General features: G+C 37.5%; 1 protein-coding gene across 9 annotated transcripts in view; it reads right to left on the bottom strand.

The window, feature by feature from the left end:
* Window positions 1–424: 424 nt before the first annotated feature.
* Window positions 425–22,302, bottom strand: part of LOC119647908 (protein phosphatase 1 regulatory subunit 3C) — an 83,821-nt gene continuing 61,943 nt past the window's right edge. Inside the window, exons 1-8 of one of the 9 annotated variants that reach the window (XM_038049224.1) lie at window positions 18,278–18,571; window positions 17,823–17,936; window positions 17,564–17,749; window positions 9,885–10,088; window positions 9,643–9,817; window positions 9,449–9,583; window positions 9,153–9,336; window positions 425–2,176 (exon numbers count right to left, since the gene is read on the bottom strand). In XM_038049224.1, coding sequence (XP_037905152.1) covers window positions 2,130–2,176; window positions 9,153–9,336; window positions 9,449–9,583; window positions 9,643–9,817; window positions 9,885–10,088; window positions 17,564–17,749; window positions 17,823–17,920 — 1,029 coding nt within the window. In that variant the 5' untranslated portion in view covers window positions 17,921–17,936; window positions 18,278–18,571 and the 3' untranslated portion in view covers window positions 425–2,129. Of the gene's footprint in view, window positions 2,177–9,006; window positions 9,337–9,448; window positions 9,584–9,642; window positions 9,818–9,884; window positions 10,089–17,563; window positions 17,753–17,822; window positions 17,937–17,995; window positions 18,182–18,277; window positions 18,572–22,302 lie in introns of those variants that run through there. The other 8 variants (XM_038049219.1, XM_038049225.1, XM_038049221.1 and 5 more) reach the window with 8 other exon arrangements.

Raw genomic sequence — 22,302 nt, 5'->3', positions numbered from 1 at the left:
CCTGAATTTCTTCCCACAAGTAATGGAGAAACAGTCAACCCTGCAGCAGAGCCTCAATGCTACAGTATCCCATGGTTACCTCCAAAGGTAGGGAAGGTATTTGGAGGGAAGCCACTGCAATATAGTATAACGTCACTGCAAGTCATCTGATAGGTGCGTCGATTCCTTCACCCCAGATTACGGATTTGTTAAGGAGGCTAACTGCCCCAGAAAGGGAAGGGAATACGAACACAAATGGAAACGTTTTTCTTGCTACTTATTTACAAGATCATGTTGCGATATTCGTAGCGACTGGTCGCATGCAGCTCTGCGTTTGCAACTCAGGTCGGGATTGACTTGGTACGCCAGGATTATATATATATGTCTCTGTCAGATGACATTGAAATCTAATTTTTATTCTAGAAATTAAGTGAAAACTAAAGTATATTTTGCATTATTTTCGGATTATATTTTATATTCATATCATATTTACAATGTAGTAGTAACTAAAACATGAGAAAATTTGAATTGATTCACATTTCTAGGTTATTATTTTTAAAAATAGAAAAAAAACAATAGATTGGTAGCAAACTAAAACTAAACAATAAAATATTTACAATGAAATTTGTTCTTATGCGGTTACCACATTGAATGAATGCACATATTCGCCTTTTCTTATACAACTAAATAAAAACTAACAGTATAATTAGGTAGGAATAAGAATTAAATAAGAAATATTTGAAATAAACAAACTTAATGGAAAAGAAACAAAACTTCTCACCAATAATAGATAAAAAAATATTTACACTTGCATTGTTTCTCTTCACATAAAATGTCATTTGTTTATATTTAAGAGCATTTCAATAAAGTTATTTCCGTTTGGCACACACTTTAATTTTTTAATTAAATTTACTTTTGTATGCGTTGATATATAATTCCTCCTTATGCAATGGTGTTAATCTTGCATTGGTTGTTACAAAATAGTATTGGCCATAAAAAATATACAATAGTATTCAATAAAAGCGCTGATTATTCATCCTTCTATATCAAGTAAAATTTATATTTATGCGACTTTCAAAAGTTTGTATAAATCTATGTATATAGTTACGCCCAAGCGATTTTAACGATTACAACAGTAGCTTCTTTATCTTATTCTCTTCCTTAATAATCCTCACTTTAAAGCTAACAAGAACATACTATCGGATTCATACATTTTGTTCAATCAAGGTGTAAACTTTGTGGTTTTCCTGACAATGGAGAGAAGTATAAAAAGAGCTTTCGGTTCAACATGCAACAACATTTTGATTTTCATAGACTTGTGTATAGATAAAAAAGGATAACATGAAGCTTAACAATAGTTTAAAGAAACACAGCTGCTTTAACATTAATTTCAACATGATTTTGGCACAGTTTGTAAACATTCAGTTAGCACGGAGCGTTACTGACATGAACAGCATTTGTTAGGAGAATTTCACTTAGAACGAATGCCTCTGAGACGGAAAACCTTACAAATTTACATCACACTTTTGAGCAGACAATCACCTTCCCATTAGTCATAATCGATTATAAAATATATGGACAATTTCAGTCTTTTAGTTTCGTATCAGATTAAATATACCTCATAATGTTTAATAATATTTGATTCCAAATTTGAATATTATTTCTCCATTTTTTAAAGTCTCTGTTTTTGTATCTTTGCTCATTTTATTTTTAAATTGTTTCGAGCAACTATTTCACTTTTGTTTTTGCACTCCTTAGTTTTCCAGAGTGTCCCTTATGTGGGCTAATCTCTTCTATGTTATGTTACGGTTACAGAAAAAGTTGGTGAATGGAAACCTTTTCGATGAGATGCAGATATTCAGAAAATTCGGAATTTTTGCTGTAGTACTGATTGTTGCTTGGACATAGTAGTCATGAATGGTTTAGGGTTTTGTGCTGGAACAAGGAGCACTACAGCACGACCTCCTGAATTTGATGCTTCCAATATTTGATAGCAAACTGGTGTGTTATGCAGCAAAGTTGATTTGGACTGGTAATCGCTCCTAACACTGAACGCGATCCGGGTTGCTAGCGACATTTGCTCTTCACTTTGGCCTCGTTCAGGTTCGGATTAAGTAACAACATATTGATATATGTTTCAACGGTTGTTTTTATGCTATTACTTTGCTGTTGTGTTTGTAAAGGTATGGTGCAGCTTCTGGAAAAGGAAAAGAAAAGAAAGAATTGAGTGGTGGCTTTTATACAATGACTAGATTCTAAGAACACATTTAGTAAGGCAGCTGTGCGCAAGAAAGCATAGGAAAAGAAGCGAAAATACTTATACTAAGGAGACAAAATTTACTACTTTAATGATGGAAGATAATGATGGGACGGATAAAACAGAGAGTTTGCAGGAAATCGAGGGGACATCGAGAGGAATGATAGAGGTAACTAGGGCTAAGTGAATTATGATACGATGATACGAAGTTTATGTATCAAGGACTTCTTTAGCAGCAGGCATTAACGCTCAGTACGGGTCCCAAACAAAATACGCATTGGAGATAACGATTTGGGCAACTACTACTAAGCCAACGATAGGCCGGTATTGATGGACAACAGACGATTATTCACATCTGTGTAATCGAACTTATCGTTGCCCTTGCCTTTGTCTTAACATAGTTTACTAAGGATTAGTGATAAATCGGTTTATATACTTATTTTATTTACTACGGAAATCCCCAAAAATTGATTCTTCAGAGTTGAGGGAACCGAAGCTGCAAGCAATCAGGCGTTTTATTAGGAGGCCGGTAGTGCGGAGATTCTTTGTTAAAGGGAGCCTTTGCGAAGTATCTTCGAGAAAGGTCTGGGAAAACCAAGTAGCAGCATTGAAATGCTGACTTACCTCCGCCTCTTTTCCACACAGGCAAGATATATATAAACAAAATTTTTAGTTTTAAGAGCAGTGTCCGGTTGAAAGCCTTGCTGGGGTTTTCATGCTCTCTTTAATATATGATCCCTGTTCAGTTCTTCGTGGAGTAAAGGGCATCCGCTATTTTTTGCTATTGCTATGTTTTCCCACATTTTATTTTCCATGAGGCTGTGGCTTAATTTGAATCCAGCATCACACTTAATGCTGTGTAAGTAATAATCTTACATCAATGAAACATGCACGAAGAAAAACACAAATATCATTATACGAAATTTGGGTTTCTTCCTTGTCCAATGTGGAAACTGTGTCAAACAAAACCTTATTAAAACCGGATCAATGTTTGCCATCTGTTCATCTGTCACACGAGATTAGTCGGAAACGGCTGGAGTTATCATCACGAAATTTTGTGATACTATGTGATCTATGAACCGCTACATGTGCAAAGAGTTCCATTATTTTGTGTGGGGGTTTAAGGAGTGGCTGGTGGGTGAGTGGAGTAAAATTCTTTTGCAGAATATGGTCATGTGACGTATCAAATGAAAGGGGCCAATTAGTACTTTCCGAAAATTGAATGAAACACAGGGAAGTGTGGACAAATGTGAGTTCCAAAAAGTGAAAAATGTCTCGTACTCAGAGCCTATCCCACGAAAAATCTGAAAAAAAATCACAACTCGAAATTTAACCCTCAAAATACATCCCATTACTATATCTGCTCAAATAAAGTTAATAGCAGCATATTACTATATTTTAGAAATTTTCTCGAAAACCCCCCTTAAGTTCAGAAGTACAATATTTGGCATCATTATAAGTGATAATATTAGACATAATCCTGAAAAGTTTGAAGGTAATCATGCTATTATTAGCAAAGTTGTAGAAGATCAACATTTTGTATTTTGCATGAATTTATTGCGCTCTATAAGACGTATACGACGTCATCATCATATAAATTGGATTCATATGAGTTCACATTGGCAGAGTTGGAGTTTGGAAACATATCAAGGAATATTTTGAATTTTTAGTTGTGTAAGAGTGGAAAAACGTGCATAGACATTTTCTTACACAAGAATAAAAACTCTTTGTACCTGAAACGTACAGCTTTTGATATTTTGAGTTGTTTAAAAACCGCCATCCACGTTCTGTTCAGCCCGTCAGTTACGAATGAAGAGTCCACATTTGACCGACAGTCGTAACATCTGTTCAGTCGGTTGTATTGCGGGCTTATTGGCGTAACGGACTAAAATAAAAGTTGACATGTATTCAGAAATACAGGGAAAATTCAGATCAGGAAGAAAGAACGTAAGTATACTCTATGACAGCACTCGCTCGTCAAAATGATGTCAATGAATGTTCAGATTGACCGGCCGACCAAGAAGTATGTTATAATTATTTCATGAATTAAAAGTTTCTGAGTGCAGAAATGTGTCCAACATGTAATGAAAGCTTCCTTGGTGTCAAGACTAGGGATTCCAATCTCATTTTTAACAAAGAAAAGACAATCGAAAATCACATGGTGTTACTGGTGCTAGGAATATCAAATAAGGCATTTTATGGTACGCTAAAGATTTGCACAACAAGTTTTTGCTTTTCTTTGCAGGAATAAAAGCAGGTATTTCCGTAGTTTTTACGAAGCTACTAGACAGTTTAAGTGCTTTGTGAAATAATTTTTTTCTGAGTTATTGTAATCTAGGCAGATATCAGCTTTTGTCGCTAATGCCAAGCAGTTAAGCTAGGATGAGGAAAGCTTTTATGGTGGTGGCTGTGATAGGTTATTGAGAAGATCCGGGAAGAGACTCGCGCAACAACAAGCATGTTTGCCTAATACTGACTGTGCATTAGTTTCTCCAATCAGGAGATCAGGAAAAACGATATCAGGAGGATGAGCTCCAATAGGGGTTTTTGTGGGTAGTTAGACAGTGAAAAATCAAATTTAAGGTCCAGGAGGCGGTCACAGGATATCATCGATCATCATCATCAATGAAACCTGTATTCAGCCTGAAACTGGCACCTTTAAAGATTCCAGTTGCTCCGGTCTCGTACTAGCTCGTAACTCCTATCAAATTCTTAGCGTCCAGGTTAATACCATTGCCTTGCTTTAGGCAGAGGTTACCTCGGCGCTTTTTACTATAGATATTGCCCTTATAAACCTTCGACTGATGCAAACAGATGATAGTGGAAGGGTTTTGATGTGCTAATACAGATTGACAGTTCAAGTAGGTCAAGGTGTATACTGGACTGTAGCGCCATCGAAAAAGAAGAAGATAGAAAAAACATAAGCTTTGGTTTCCGAGTTTGATTCTATATTCGATCGAAATGCTACCACGCGGGAACTAACTACTCCCATTATCAGTGTGTAAAGAGGACACAATGATGAACTTAGATAGTTGGTGAAGGACGTTGCTCAAAACCCGGTATTAACCGCGTCAAGCCATGCAGTATGCTCTAAGCAAAGGTCTATGGCAAGTATATATCAAATTGTGTTGTAGCATTGTATTTCCGGCGGAATAAAATTGTCACAATTTTCATTGTTTTCGAACATAATGTACTTACTCTTACCCACCTTCCTATTTTTTCCACATTTGACGCAATGTGAGCTATGATCGAAACATTGTAAAACTTGCAAACGCAATGCAGATTTCATAATAAGCGATAATACTAACTGATCTTGGAATGGTCACCAGGGAGGATCATTATACCTTTTGACATTTATTTTATAGTTTCTTCAGTTAGTCAATTTCAGTTTAGTCATAAAAACTGGTACACTAGTGGACGCATTAATATGTTTATTTGTCCGTATATTTAAGTTTGGAGGGAAGTCGATGTGCACTGCATAATGTGCAGCTCTCAAAATAAACATACGGGACAAATGCTTAAGAAAAAGGTTCGCCTCCGGCGCATTGGTTGCATTTTGTATAGTGGAGGAAAAGCATAGCACATGTACGCCGTTCTTCAATCGCCTACACAAGAAAACCATCTAGGGACCATCGTCATATCGTCACCTTGCTGGGAGGTAAATGGAAGTTACTTGGAATGAATTGTCCAATTTCTAGCCATCGAATGGCTTAATAAAGTAGAAGAAAAATCTGATAATTAGTTTCTGCTCAGTTTCCGTCCATTTTTCTGTGTACCAATAATTATGACTATAATCGGTGGCCCTAAATTGTTTCGAAAAAGTTAATCAAATTTGTGATGGATTGAGATGATGAAATCGGTAGAAGCATGCTTGTTGTTAGGCAAATTTGGCATGTTTGCGTATCTATGCTTGTAGAAAATGTTGAAGTATTGAAGTAAACAAGTTTTTCATCTGGCTCAGGTTAAAGAGTTTACGCCAGTGTAGCCAATTACTTTGCATTTGTTGAATGGACTACCATTTTTAGGTGTTCAATTGACAATTCATGCTATCAAATTTAAATTTATTCTCATGCAATTTTGTTACTTGAAAAACTCTGCTTTGTCGCCAACATTCGGTTCTGAAGGACCAGGATTACTCGCTGGGGAAAAACGACAATTCAGAACAGAAGACAAAATCATATGCTGAAAGCAAAGCATATGTTGTTTGCTGTAAGTTTACATGCTTTTGCTTGGCATTCATAGGTTTTTTGAGAAGTACGAAAGGAGGCTGTTTGTATTGATGATTTTGTTAATTCACCATTCCTCACGGTCAGTTTGTCACTATCTAAGGCCATTACCGTTTCGCTTGGGGTCGTGGTCTTTGGGTTCCTTACTATTACTAAAGAAATAGTCAACAAAATTCATTAGAATCAGTAAAAAATATGGACATGACTTCTATCGTCTATGTCTGTTCTATGGTATTCAATTTTTTGGCGATTGTTCAGCGATATAAATTATGGATATTTTTGAAAAAAGGTTAAATAGTTTAGAACCATATTTTTGCAATCTTCTTCATACAAATAACACTCTAGTATGCTACAAAATTCGTGTGTCCGAATGGCTGAAGCCGTTAGAGCGCTGGGCTGTCGTAGCGGAAGATCGTTGTTTAAATCTCACTGGTGGCAGAGGGATTTGTTATCGTGATGGATACAAATCGACTCAGCTGCGAATCAATGCCTGAGTCAAATCAGGGTAATAAACGCAATGCTGACCACATTGCCTTCTGCAGTGTAATGTACTGTACCGTTACGGTTTTGAATGAAGTGCTCCAGCACACTTCAAGTCCCTGATCCAATATGGATTGTTGTACCAACGATTGTTATTATTATTATTTATGCTCGGAAATCGCAAAAACAAACACAATGCTAAAGGCCGTCAAGGGATGTCATAAAGAATAAAGCCAACAAGGCTGCACCAGGAGACTCAAATGATGTGTCGATGTGGCATATGTATAGGAAATCTGTATAGCAATATATTTAGTTTATATATGTATCCTTGGGACAATACTTGTACTCTTACATTCAAATGCGTAGAACCCATCTGCACAGGCTAGCAAACCAGTTCTTTGCCTGCAAAACTTCAAGCCTTGTATCAGTAATTATACCTCCAATGCCACATTGCCTCCTATAGGGTACTATAATCTCGTAGTGTACCGTTACGGTCTGATCCAAATTCGATTGTTGTGCCAACGATTACTATTATAGTCTTCACAGATACAGTACATACAACTTTCGATGCAAAAATCATTTGTACATTGAACTTTAAAATGACACTATCTACGGTTCACTCAAGAAAACGGTCAGCAATTTGCCTTTAATTTGGCAAAATGGTGAGTTTAAATGTCGTTTTTAGCCAGTAAATCTTGAGCTCAATTCCACATATATTGCAGGCGAGAATACCTCTGTGGTTAGATTCTCGATTGGCAAATGAATTTATCTAATTTGGTAGAGCTTGTGCGACTTCGGTTCCCATTAATCGTGTTCTTCTCTGATTTGTATTGCAGAGTTTAGCACTAGAAAAGTTAGTGATAATCCAAGAAATTCCAAAGTTTGTAGGTAGCAAAAATTTAACATAAACCACTATTAACACGCAAATCACAGGATTTACAAGAACATAGTATTTGCACCAAATTGCGGGTATGACCATGCGATGGCAAGGTTGATTGGGCGTTAGCATCTAGATTGAGTCTGGAATGCGTCATGAATGATTGTGTTCGTCTCTGAGTTTGTCTTGTCGCTGAAGACTTACTCCTTGCACAGCATTCGGTGTGATGATAATGCAACCGAAGGACGGTCTCATTGGAAATGAAGTGGGGGGGAAAATAACAATGAGGAACAATAGACTGTAAGGAAACTCTATACTCCACAACTGGAGACATAATATAAACGGAGTCTAACATCGTAAACTAGCGTTGTTATACTGTGAAGTGAAGGATTTCTACTAATTTCAAGTTTTGATCGGATATGATTAAGGGTGAATAATACCCAATTTAGAAACATTTAAGAATAGTGTTTGAGGAAGTGACAGAGTCTTACTTTTTGTAATATACACAATCTTTTCCTATTAAAATTCAATTCTATAAGAAACTATTTAGTGCATATCTACGTCATAGGTGCTTGTGTTAGTCGCATGAAAATCATTTTCAAAATTAAATTTAGAATGATTGAGCAGCTGACGCTATCAAACAATTTTAAGATACTTGGATACAATCTATAAATACTTTCAAACACGCCACATTTGGGTTTCGCGTTCAGAAAAAAATTTTAATAGCAGACAATAATCTAAACAAATGTCCAAATTCATAAAATATGAAATTGGAATTGCATAGATAAATAGGTTGACTGAGGATGTTTTGACTTTGATGCAGGCACATGTGACGTTACGAAAATATGGTAGCGGCTAATTTCTAGACTGTGCCAGTGGAAACTTTTAATATGCACATATTCAGATTCGTATCCAAACATTTCTGTCCGACAGCCTTGCAATTTATTTCTAGAAGAAAGTTTTTCTGTTTTCGGTATCCGCTGGGTTATAAAAACAACACGATCAATTGGCAGTGAAAGCTTCTTGGTGAAAAATTTAAGCAAGCAATCTATGTGCTCTCTATCTAGTACAAGCTAACCTAAGTTTCCTTAAACATAAAGCAAGCAACAGCACAGGTAACATCACAACACAGAACATTATACTACATTCAATGATATCTCATGATATGTATGTCTATGAATATTTACCTTTCTAATAGGTTCCCATATTCTTGCCGGCAAGGTTGCTTCGTTTCTTTCATTGCTTTCTTTGTATTTTTTGGTTTTGTCTACACGCTTTTCTCTCTACAGGGACTTTGCATTTTTCTACCAATACGGGCATGGGGGGTACTCACTTTGACTCCACGATGCATCTGGCCAAGTATTAAAATTAGACTTATCTCCCTGAGTTAATTGGTCCGATGAATATTTCAAGTTTGATGTTTTCACCGAACTATCACTACTATCGTAGTTTATAAGAATTTCGGATGGATGTGATTGGCAGGATGGCGATTTTTTAGAGATTGTGTAGTTTTTATCCTGTGAAAGGAGAAATTCAGGATTAAGTAGAACAAGTTCGGGAGTTTATATTATTTTTATTTGTATCTACTTGGGCTTTTGAGAGAGTTTTAAAAATAACTTGAATACTTACATTGTTGTTGTCCCAATACTCCTTTCCGTCTGATCGGAAACAAATACAGAATTCCAATTTCTTAGACGATGGAGGTAGAGTGATTTTAAAGCTAAATGTGTCATACAAAACATAAGCCGCACTGCTTCCATAAATCTGAAAAGAAACAGAATTATAAGATTGTTTACCTCTTCAATCTTTCATTTTATCCTTACTTGAGAATATGTACAGAAAATATCCTGTTGACTTTTCCAGTCGTCCCAGGTTGCCCGCACTATAACTTCTTTATGGAAACTCAAATTTTTCACTTTGACCGTTCCGACAACAATCGACTCGTTCTCACGTACAATAACATTTTCCAAGGATACGTTGAGATCGTCAATGCGTTTCCTGTAGTAGCAAAATGTTTACATGTTTTGTTTTCGATATTAATTTCTCTAAAGGTTGATAAGTTTACCTGAATTGCAAGTAATCTGAAGCAGGTTGCCGAAAATCAATAGTCCACTGTTCGGATGGATGCGGGCTTACAAGTCCTTGTGTGATTTGTGCAAGGAATTTAAGACTCCAAAGTGGCGGGACACTTGAAGGTTCTGACATAATACGAACTTCTGTTAGGGATCGTCCTTGATCATCAGCAAAGATGACCCTCTTTTTTGTGCGGCTGTAATTTAGTGAGAAAAAATTAACAATTACAGAATTTTTTAATCAATAATAAAAATTTTGACTTTAAAATTATAAATTGTTTTTGGAAAATTTTAAAAAGCCTCCATTGGTATGAAAGCATCTCAATAAAAGGACTAACTATAAGGATTTCAATTTCGACTTTCTGATGACATGATTGATGAGTTTTACTAAAATTTAACTACCCACTCAGCTTTCGCTTTACCTCCAAGAACAGAATACATAAGGTTCAATAAAATGGAGGAAATGAACAAAAAATAGAGACCATTTACACCGGAATCATAGTCTACGGTCAACAGATTAAAAGGACTTTCGTGATTTTGAGTTGCATGTTTTTAGTACCCTGCATAATGACTTGTCGCATTTTTTATCGTTAACATCTTTTCCTTTCTTTGTTTTCCCCATAAATTGCATTAACCACAAGACGTACTCATGTTGATGTACTATCAAACGGTTTTTGTCCTAACGGGTAGCGCTGAAAAGTTAGTAGTAAATCTTGAAACGTTGAATAACTTTCGGAAGACTACTATAAAGTGAATTTATATTTGGGTCTGCTACTTTACCGGTATTAAATAGCCAAACAAGCCGAAAAATAAGAAAACAGCTTCGAGCAGTAGGAACAATGATTCCGAGCGAAGGTAAAATATAGGAAAGGTGAAGTTGTGGGAAATATCGTAAGAAATTTGAAGATGCAGTGAAGGATCACAAATAGATGAAAGACACCAGACGAGAGAGAAATATTCCAAAATACAGTTCGAGATGTATTTTAGTGTTCTTCGAAATACAAGCTCCTCTGAGAAATATCAGGTTTTTAATTTATTGACCGGCTCTTGCATGTAACATATTGAATCCGCTTGCCAAGCAGGTGATTCACAAGAAGAAAATATTCAAAAATATGAGCCATTCTTCTCCTTAGTTTTTTAAAATTTTTTACGTGAAACAAAATCTTATTAACATCGATTCAATGTCTGTGCAAGGAGTTGCATCATTTTATGTTGGGTATAAGGAGGGTCCCCATACAAGCGAAAGGGGGGAGTAAAATTTTTTTCACCGAATATGGTGGTGTAGGGAATCAAATGAAAGGGCTCAATTTGCACTTTACGGAAATGTTGGGTGAAAGGTAGGGAGCGGGTGAGGACCCAAAATGTGTGCTCCGAAAATTAAAACAGGCTCCGTTGTCAGTGAACTCATATGAACTGTAGAGTTGGAGACATATCAAGTAATATTTAAAATTTTTAGTTGTGTACGAGTGGAAAAATGTGCATAGAAAGTTTTTCAGATAAGATGAACACAAGAACTTTATACTCGGAACGTCGAGCTCCCCATATTCTGACTTGTTTTTAAATCAAATTGTTTCAATAAAGGATGCAGACTTTCACTGGCGAAGCAGATGGCATTGCCTCTAGTAGAAATGAGTGAAGTAAAAAGAGCAGTAGGCATAAGAAAAATAAAAAAAAATACGGATAGACAGATTCATAGGTATATCCGTGGATAATTTCTAACTTCGCAAAATAGGGGACTTTTGATGTTATCATTCGGAAATATATTTGAATGAGCGATAGGGTGCATGTTCCATCCGAAGAAAACTCCGGAGACTCAATACCAAATGGGGGGGGGACACAAAGATTTATAGAAATGGAATTGAGGTGGAATTCGTCGGGGTGTGGTGCGGGAATGATTGTACGTACATTGTACGAAGAACAGATTAACTGCGAAACTAAGGCGCGGAAACCGCGAAAAATAGTAGCGGCCATAAACAATAAATGGCAAAACCATTAAATTGAAATTTTTGTTTGAGAATTGAACCTATAGGGTATTTATCTAGTTGGTTCAGACCATGCAAGCTGATCGGCTGGATGTTCAGATTTTTCAATAAATGCAAAAAATGTTCAGTTCCTAGTTATACATGTGTTTCTTGAAGAAACCTAAGGTTTATGGACTAGGTACAGCAAATTAATGGTCGGCTAAGATGGCTATAAATCACATTCTATTTTTTAAATGCGTTTTTCTCGAAACTGCATATTGAAAATATGCTGCCACCGTAGCCCAAAATCTGTCCAACGAAATTCTTTGAAATTTTCACGACTTATTCAGAACATATTTCTACGGTCCGCAAACTAGGATAATTGTGATTCATTCAGTAGTTTTTTTTTTTTAATTCACTAAAGAAGCTTTGAAAAACCACCAAAATTCACAAAAAAAAAGTTTAATAAGGCACCAAAAATTTAGCTTCCAATATTTTTTAATAATCCTAGTTTGCGGACTGTAGTTAAGTCTGCACGTTAAAATGCCGTTCACTTGTTTTCTTTAAGATGATCGCAGTGCCCTCTAGCGTGGTAGCAGAAGAACACCCTTTTTTGGTAATAGATATATAAACTGCTCTGTATTTTAATGACGATGCGCATGCACAATATTAATAAATATATGGTGAAAAATTCGTATTTGTATCTTCATCCAATTCTTCACAACAAATTTATCAAAAAAGCGAAAAAAAACGGCCTCCACACGCGATGACCCCCTTAATATCTAATAGATGTCGCCACTCGAATTTGATACTCTGAAAATACTGGTTGCTCACAGGGAGAAAGTTCACGAAAAGGCTTTATTTGTTCTAAACGAAAATAGAAAATTTCTGTACAAGTTACGGCCAAATGAACAACACTTGCTACGGATCTATCATTACCTGCATTTGAAATTTCTGAACGATTCGTTCTTTTGCATGACCGATTGTCTTCGATATCTCCAAACTTTTTCAATTAAAAAAGTTTTTAATAAAAAAATATTCAGGCAATTCCATTAATTACAACAAAAAGTAATTAAGAAATCCCCTTGTTATTTTTCTTTGATTATTGCTTTTTCTATGGCATCTCTATTTTGAATATTGATCCAAATTTTGTAAAAATTCGAGGAGTGTGCACAGAAAATTCACACAAATAATTTTATCAATATACGTAGTGTGATAAAAAATAACGGAGAATTTTTGAATTTCTTGTGGTTTATAAATACGATTTTTGAAAATCTCGTGTGTTCACACTTATAGCCATTTTGAATGTTTAGTCTATTTTTGACAGCCAAAAATACGCGTTTTGATATGCTCGGCGATTTTCTACTTTCAACAAAGATGGATCAAAGAATTTTTATTAAGTGTTTATTAAGTGAAAAATGGAATAAGTTACAAAACCGTATTGGATATGTTGACTATGGCGTTGGTGAATCTACTCTGAGTAAAATAAGAATTTTTGAGTGGTACGAATTTTTCAAAGAGAGTCAATATGGAATGCTAGTTGGAAGTTATGTTCCGTTTACGTGGAGTGATCCGATGAAAACGTTCATAGTTCTAGCAAAACAATTTGTGAAAATTACATCACATTGAGTGCTGGTGATTTGTTCTTAAATACACATTCGTTATTTTATTGCTGCGTCAACGGATTGGTTAGATATGGTATTGAACCTCTACGATTTTTTTTAGTCCAAATACTGGAAAGAACCACGAAAGTGCTATCTTTAGTGAGATAAAAACGAAATTTTCGAAGGAGTTGAACATGATACCCTAAAGTGAGTTTCAGAAGGTTGACAAAAAGTGCTGCTACAAGAGTAATACAAATGTCATCATTGGGGGATCGATAGTACTCGACACTATGACAAAACAAGCAGGCACAAAATAATAAGGTGGATTGGAAAAGATTAGGCTGGTCAAGGGCGACTGACTGAGAACCGCATTCTCGAACTCGCTGAACACCCTTCTAAAACTGCTTCCGATCCATTTCATCTGAAGAAATGTAGTATATGGCAGGTAGGTGGATAGGTATCTATAGTAATTTCAAGGCATTGTGGTGGACTGCTTTGATGCCACAAACTCGTAAGACCATGGCCGCTGTGGGAAGGGTGAGGGGGGCAAAATCCAGCTGCTTTAGATTTTCAAAGCCAGCCCGTAGCGTTTAAGAAAGGTAACAGCTCCCCCCACCCTGCCACTAGAGATCTCTTTGAAATCACTAAAGAATTGTTTTCCTATTCTTAGTAGACTGCCATTCTCTAGAACTGTGCAATTTCCTCTCCGCAATTTCGGCAATCTGAATAATAGGGTGGAATGGTCCCCTATAGACCAGTGCCCCGTGCAAACCGCCGTAACCCTGCTCACATTTTCGTTCGTCTGGCTCAAAAGCTTTCGCGATCAGGTTTTGGCTGTCAGGATGTCTTCTCAATCCTTGAGGTTATCAAGGGAGAACCACATAGCTTCAGAATGGAATGGGACTCCGAAAAAAAGCTTTCAAATGCTGAGATTGGCTCCCAGTGATTTATAACCACAATTAAACCGTGCTTCGTGGAAACAGAGCTTTCCGCCCAGTGGAAATGGCAGAAGTTAGTCCTCCTACCGATGCTCCAAAAATTACGTGGTGTGCTCTCTTCATATCATCCTATGTCTTTTGGACACTATGGGGAACATGTTGGAGAGGGTAGTATATAAAAGACTGCTTTAGGTCATCGAGATAGCGGGAGTTCCATCTAAACGATATTATGGGCTTCGGGAGTCGATGTGATAGCAGGAATGTCTTTATTCCGGATAAGTGAGGCAGGATTAAGGGCAACTTTGTTAAACTGGGTGGTTACTTAGCTGGGTTAATCAGTTAATTGTACGAGATAGAGACGGGCGGAAAAACTATATTGTGCTTCTCAAGGAGATATCTGCTGTGGAACATAATGTATGGTGGAGCAATATTGATTGGTTTTGCAAACGACCTAGCGTCCGGTGTGCATATAGGACATTACCGGGTCAGGCAGTTTGTGCCTCTACCGGAAAGGGAAGGTAAATCCGGTGACTGTGCACTGCCGAAAAGCCTCTAGGAAGTTGTATAAGAGATGGCAGTAGCGGTGGGATAATTCTAGAATGCGCTGCTGGACGAATACATTGAATCCCCGTATTGAAAGATGAGTCAATGGAGGAGACAGAGAATTGAATTATCACCTGACGCAGCATGTTATGTTCCAATCTTTCCATAAAACAAAAAAAATGTTGACTTCTTTTGAAGTAATGCTATTTTTAAGCACAATACATGGTAGATATTTGTAGGTGAGTGAACTTTTGGCTTTCCAGGAGTTGAAAAAGGTTGGATCAAAAAGCAACGATAAAAACAAAACAAACAGTTTTGTGTGCGTTTTTGAAAATCGAAAGTGTCTGTGAAGGCGTCAAAGATACCCTTGCGAAAATAATATAATAATATAGTCATGGATGGAACTAATAATCTTATCTACTGCTATCATTGTCATCAGTGTTTGGCAAACTTCTAGAACTAAAAGTCTAAGATTATGCGGACGATATAGTAAATACAGGAAAACACTATTTGATAGAATCTAACTAGGAATAAGGATAACTAGCAATTGGGAGGTAGGGGTTGGTATTGCTACCCCCCATGCTCTTTAACTTATTGCTCGAAACGTCGCCAGGAAGGTGACCTCAGTTGATACCAGAGGTACATTGTTGGTAAAATCTGCACAGACGACGTGGATATTTTTGCTCGAACGATGCTTCGTGCGAAGGAAGTGTTCGAGCAGTTCGAGTCAGTAGCCATTGAAGCGGGACTCAGGATCAATGAATCCAAAACGAAATACATGATTCAAACTCGAAAGGCAGTTGCTAGTATGCAGCACATTGCAATGAGCGAGCATAATTTCGAACAGGTGGACCAATTCGTCTAGCTAGAAGTCCTACTCTCGAAGGACGGAAACGAAAAATACGAAATTCAAAGGTGGATTACTACTGTTCATAAAGCATTTTATACGGTTCCCCCCATAATGAGATCGAGAAAAGTACACAGAGGCAATAAATTATGCATCTACAAGATATTAATTTGTCCCGTGCTGCTATATCGATGCGAGACGTGGATCTTGACGCAAATGTCGGAGATCGATATCTTCAAGAGAAAAGACCTTTGAAAGATTTTCGGAGCCGTAAAGGAAGGAGATGTCTGGCAAATCAGATAGAATCATGAATTGTATGAATTATTGGACGACCCACTAGCCTCGATACTAGTCAAATCCGGAAAACGCAATGGGTTGGCCACATCAAACGAATGCACAAGGGAGGGATTCCGAGACGAATGCTAAAAGGCAGAGTCGATAGAAGCCGACCAGCAGACGTTGGAAGGACTCAGTGGATGCAAATCAATTCTACGATTTTCTAACTCAAAGCCAAGGCTCGATTTGGGCTGTAGCTCCACGTCGTTGGAAGCTAAATATTAATTCGGCTAAAATTCTTATAGTACCATTTAATTGAAGGTACAAACCAAAACACATGAGAGCCTTTACGCTACACGATATGGTTATAAAGCAAGAGGCCGAGAACGAGAATAAAATATTGTAAAAATTATACTGGAAAACTCATGTCAGGCACATATGAACATATCCATGTAAGAAATCTGCTAAAACATTGGTGACTTGCTGGTCCGTTGCAGATAAAAAGTGCGGTTGCACAAGTAGACATTATTATCTGGCACAATTTGGCACACTGCATCATTCCCATGAATAGAAGAAAACTAAACCTGGGAGATGGTAAAATGGTAGATAAACTGTTTAAGCACTTAAAAGTTGGAGCGTACTAAAATTTGTGTCAGTTATCTGAGTTACATATTATAGTTAGGATATGCGCACTATATTCATCGAAGGGGCATGACAATTTGCGCGACCTCGTAGATAAATAATAATAAACAATGAATTCATAAATTATGCTAAAACCGGCTAGGATATATTCAAAGTATTTACGATAAAATATATGACAAAGTTACTCGGGTACTCCATTTTTTTCGGAATCAGGAAAGAAGGGTGACAGAAATGGATCCGCCAATTCACTTTTATTTCCCCAGCTTAAAATCATATCAAATATAATTTACTGAAAGTAGATGATAACAGCTATTTATGTCACTATTTTTGTAACAAATATCACTTTACTGAATGTATCGAACAGGAAGATAAATCGATGTCATATATCAGGTGAAAAAATGCTTTCAATTCAATCAGATAGGACAGAGTTATTACCGAGAATGCAATCAATGATAACACAAAAATATTGGCTTAACCATGGATAATAAATAATGTGCAATCTAAGAGTGGGTATAATTGGAAAACGCGGTAAACTGAAGGACAGCTCTCACTTGCCTTACATGCGTTGATTTTTAAACCATAGTGGTATGCACATGTCACCTACTTTGTTATCAAACTTTGTTCTTTGATACTATCTCAGCATTAACTTCTCCACTTTTATCTGTTTGAATTGCATTTCTTTTGAGAGTACTCATTTGATTTACTATAATCTATGAAAACAGAAAGTTCCATTGTTCCTACGAAATTACATTTGAGAAAGTCACTCAGCACAGGTCGTATCACTAATTTTACTTCAGACGTCCACATCACGGGATTCCCAGTTCTTCAAAATTAAAGAAATTTAAATAATTATCTACTCACGTTGGACTTTTGGCTGTATCCTCTGAACAAGCACAATCGGAAGGTCGATTCACCAAACATGATTTTGGAGCAATGTGTACTTTCTCTGGCACTGATTTAGTATTTTGTAATGTTGACAAAACCCGACGGGACTGTGGAGGAGTTAGGACTTGAGGGCGGCATGACCGGGGATGTGGATCATAAAATCTGCTGCAAAGTATAAGTTCATATTAAAAATCGATGAAATAGTTCCCGTAAGATAATAAAATGCAATACTTACGAGTAATTATTAGCGCTGAAGTCTGAGAGGAAACTAGCAGGAGGACTGTGTGAAACAATCATATCGTAATATGCTGGCATGTTTATTCCGACTGACATTCACGCCGTTTACGATCTGAAAGTAAAGAGAAAATTTTAATTTTAATTAAATTAAATGTATACTCATCAGATTACTCTGTAGAAAGAATCGATTTGTAGAACCAAATTGTTTTAATAAAGAATAAATTGAAAACCTACTAATTAGAGGAAATGAAAGAAAAACATCCACCGAGGAGACTATGAATTTTGGTAATATCAAAACTCAAAACATTGGTCTAGTTCGCAACCCTCGACGTTGTGAAAGTTTCAAGATTCGGCCAATTTCGTCGTCGAATTCGAATTAAAATTAGATCAAATTGTTGGCATTATATCAAGAAATTTCGCTAAAACATTGACAAGAGGCAACAGCGAAATTACCTTTCATATAGATTGGCGACATATTTCCTCTTCTCGCTCTTCACTATCTCGGCCGCGTCCCAAACTTATTTTAGTCTACCATCCATGGAATTAAAGCGGTAATTATATTCTGATATATGATAAAAATGCGACGCAGAATATTCGTACAAGGAACACCGAACCGAATAATCAAAAAAGCCTCCACTTATTTGTATCTGATAATTGTCGGCGGCGTGAGGTGCATTTGGCACTTGGCTAGAGGAATACTAGCTCGGAACTTGCACAGGAATTTTGTGACTAATATGCCGAATAGGCAAACCAATGGATACCACCACCGCTTCCCAAGGAAGTGATAACATCTGGGGAAAACTCGCTTTTCAGTTTGGAATAGGAGCTGACATGCGCTCAGTCAAAATCTATAATGCAGGGGGTGCTTTCTATTGACTTGGGGCATAATCGCAATGTGAGCAATCTTTGGAGGTTGGCATATGGATTCATTCATGAGGAAGAATCAGAGCAATGGGAGATTGTGTAATAAATGCCTATGATTGGGTCAGTTGAATCGGTTTTGTGCAATCATTTTGGCAGCTAATGAAAAAATGCTTCACGTGTGGGAAATTGTTTCGATGCAGTCCTGGTATGGCTTGCTCACAACTTTCGAGTATATTCCCCAATATTTGAGTGTAAACACGACATGTTTATAGAATCTGGTCAATATAGTCTTTGAATTGGATTGACGTTCTTGGGGGTGGCTATCTCGCGTGTGCAGACACTTAAAGTGAAAGCACTACAACTCGCGTTGTTTTAAGTTAGTAGCGAGCCTCTAATGGGTATATTTTATTAAAGATTATTGTTTGCAATTTAAAATTTTTACTCCACGACATCCACCGTATGAATTATTTTCTCTACACGGCCACCTAGGGGCTTATATGGGTTTTAAAGTCGTCAGATGTAACCTGATTTAGCGTAATCATAAGTTGCGTGGTTGTGTATCTATTTTTGGTTTTTGCGGTTTGACTAGTGCAACGTGCTCTAGTCTAGTCTGTTGCATTCATGTGCATATCTGAAGCGCGATTGTGGTGCAATTGCAGATCAGACGTTTGGTCTAAATTTACAATGCATGTCTCATTATTGCAGTAGGTTTTGTTGGATGAGATTAACGAACCCGGCTATAAAACTGAATTAAATTTTCTGTGCATGGGATTAAGATTTTTTGTATCAGCCAGAGAGAGGTTAATTGCGGCGGCTGTCTTTATTTTATTAGGGGAAACTTTATGCACATTATATGACGGCGTAAATCTAAAGGGAACTGATTTCATCTTGAATAAGACGATATGAGTTAGATCCACATTGCGCTTAAATGAAACGACAGTTTAAATTGAAAATGGTGTAGAAAACTTCAGAAAACAGATTCCTATCAAATTGACCCTTCAGATCAGAACGACATATCCCCAGAAATCAAAAAGATTATTACAAATCAGCAAACCTCGGGGTGAATAAATTCAATAGCAATAACTTTGACAAACCCCTATTGACTGAAAAGGCGCTGGCTGAATGTAAGCCCATTATTAAGAAAGCAGCCGAATTGAGAATGCCTAACCCATCTCTGCCCAGAATCAAATACCTCCCCAAAATACATAAGGAAGGCAACGAGGCCAGGGAGATAATCGCAGCAACGACCCAAAATATTGCGAGGTGGCTCTTGGAAGAAGCCAAAAAGTTAGGCCTAAAAATAGGAAAGCGAGCAGTGGGAAACAACGGAGAAGTCATTGCCAGACTCAACGAGGCCGGGGGGATACAAAGTGATGAAATATTAGTATCCTTCGACGTAAAAGCGCTGTTCCCAAGCGTACCGACGAAGGAAGCTCTACACTTGTTCGAGGAATGGGTCACGACACACGAAAACTCATCCGAATGGAGGAAGAAGGCTAAATTTTATAAGAAACTGGCCTTCACGTACATGAGTGAATCGTATTCCACATTCAGGAATAAATTTTATAAAACAACCTCCGGGGCAGCAATGCACAACGCCCTCTCACCGCTGCTATGCGAGATATTTATGAAGAACCTGAAGGATCAACTCGAATCTCTGGATCAGATACGTGGATGACGTATTAGTAATAACCAAAAGGGAAGAAGCAGGAATAATCCTCGAGAAACTTAATCAGGCACACATGAACATCGATTTCACCATGGGGATCGAAAAGGAAGGGGAGATATCGTTCCTAGACTTAAAAATAATCCGGGAAGGAGGGGATTTTGAATTCGACATCTACAGGAAACCGGCCCAGACACAACGAGCCATCACATACACCTCAAACCACGATTTCCACCATAAGATGGTCGCATACAACTTTATGATTCACAGGCTGGTCACAACGCTCAATGAGGAGAGAAGAAATAAGGAAATGAATTACATCCTGGAAACAGCCAAGAAAAACAGATACAACAGGAACCTCACCGAAAATCGGAGTAAAACGAAACTACACCAGGCCTCGAGACAGCAACTTTCAACACTCTTTCAGGAGGCGAACACAGAACCTAGGCAATGGATAACACTAAACTATTAGGGTCGGACGCAGGACATCAAAAGGCGACTACATAAACGTGAATTCCGGGCCAACTTGGCCAGCAGATGATACCTACTTATGACCGAGTTACAATCGGTCAAAGACAGAAAAGAGTGTACGGAAAAAAGGGGCATTTAAAAGATCTCCTGCCCAGATTGCGACAAGATTTATTTAGGGCAAAGAAAACGGTTAGTCAACACCAGGGTGTTAGAACACTTAAAGGAGGCTGAATCCGCTAAAAATAAGAATAACCCACACATAAGGTTTGCCGTTGCCAGACATATAATAGAGCAGGGACACCATATGTCGTTGGACAACGCCAATATCTTGAAGGAGGTGAACGACGTTAGGAGACTAGATACCCCCGAGAGTCTCCACACCTCGAGAATTCCCCCGGTAAACAGGTCCAACACTGACATGGGCAACAATTTTTCCACTTTGGTGGAACTTTTAAGAAGGGCTAATTAAGATATTATATTCTCAAGAACAGCTATAAAAACCTAAATGGTGGGAACATTTTTCAGAAGATAAAAACACTGAAGAAGGGGACAGTTGGCCCTCGAAATACGTATTTGTTTAAATTAGATACTTTCAGCCAATAAAACGGAAAAATTACTTCCAAAGGAAATCTTTTATTTTTTCACTATTGACTATTCTTTTGGAACTTGGAATGGTAGAATCTTGTATAGAACATTTCATTGGCGAAGTTTCTGATCGGGAAATAGCAGCCACGTAGACTTATTGCCCTAAGACGTTATCGAGGTGACTTCAACGCGAAAATCGGTCGGTTACTTTCTACGAGATGGTCAAGAAACTACTTGGAGAAAATACTTTCTAATCTGAAGTCTATATTCTCTCTGAAAATATGAGATCTTGAATTCTTCCAGAAAAAAATCGAAGTGGAAGAGGACGTCAAGCGTGAATGCCCAATAGCAGCGAACATCCGGACACCTTTACGCGTTTTCGAGACCAAAAACTTGCTTGATTGAAAGTTGCTGTCGGTGATGTGCCTGGAGGATAGCTTGCAGGAAATGCGGGCTTGCAATGAAAAGTAGAGTACCGTAAGTGCATTACGCATACTGCGGACTCGGAGCGATATTAAGTTTTCAGGATGGAATTTTTAAATGGCTAGGGCATCTTGTTAGCACATGTCGCTGCAAAAGTAAAAGCTGATCTGGTGCCAATTATGTAGGTCATGTGGTATAAACCCAAACAACAACCCAGCTTCGTCGCGTGTCGACTGTCATCAAGGTTTAAGTTCAGGTCTGATGCCGAGGGGATGGAGTACTTCACCAATAGACATATTTTCAATACGATTATTCTCTTAAATGAGGAAGAACCTAATACCAAGAAGACCCCGGTAAAAAATGGAAGTACGATATCTACTTCGAGATGGTAACATTTATGGAGAGGATGACACCCAAATTTTAAAAAAAAAATGTTTATTTTACTCATTGATTCCAATGTCATTTAAAA

The sequence above is a fragment of the Hermetia illucens genome, chromosome 2, assembly GCF_905115235.1.
Source record: "Hermetia illucens chromosome 2, iHerIll2.2.curated.20191125, whole genome shotgun sequence".
Taxonomy (NCBI): domain Eukaryota; kingdom Metazoa; phylum Arthropoda; class Insecta; order Diptera; family Stratiomyidae; genus Hermetia; species Hermetia illucens.
The sequence above is the reverse complement of the archived record's forward strand: the minus strand, read 5'-3'. Positions and strand labels throughout refer to the sequence as shown.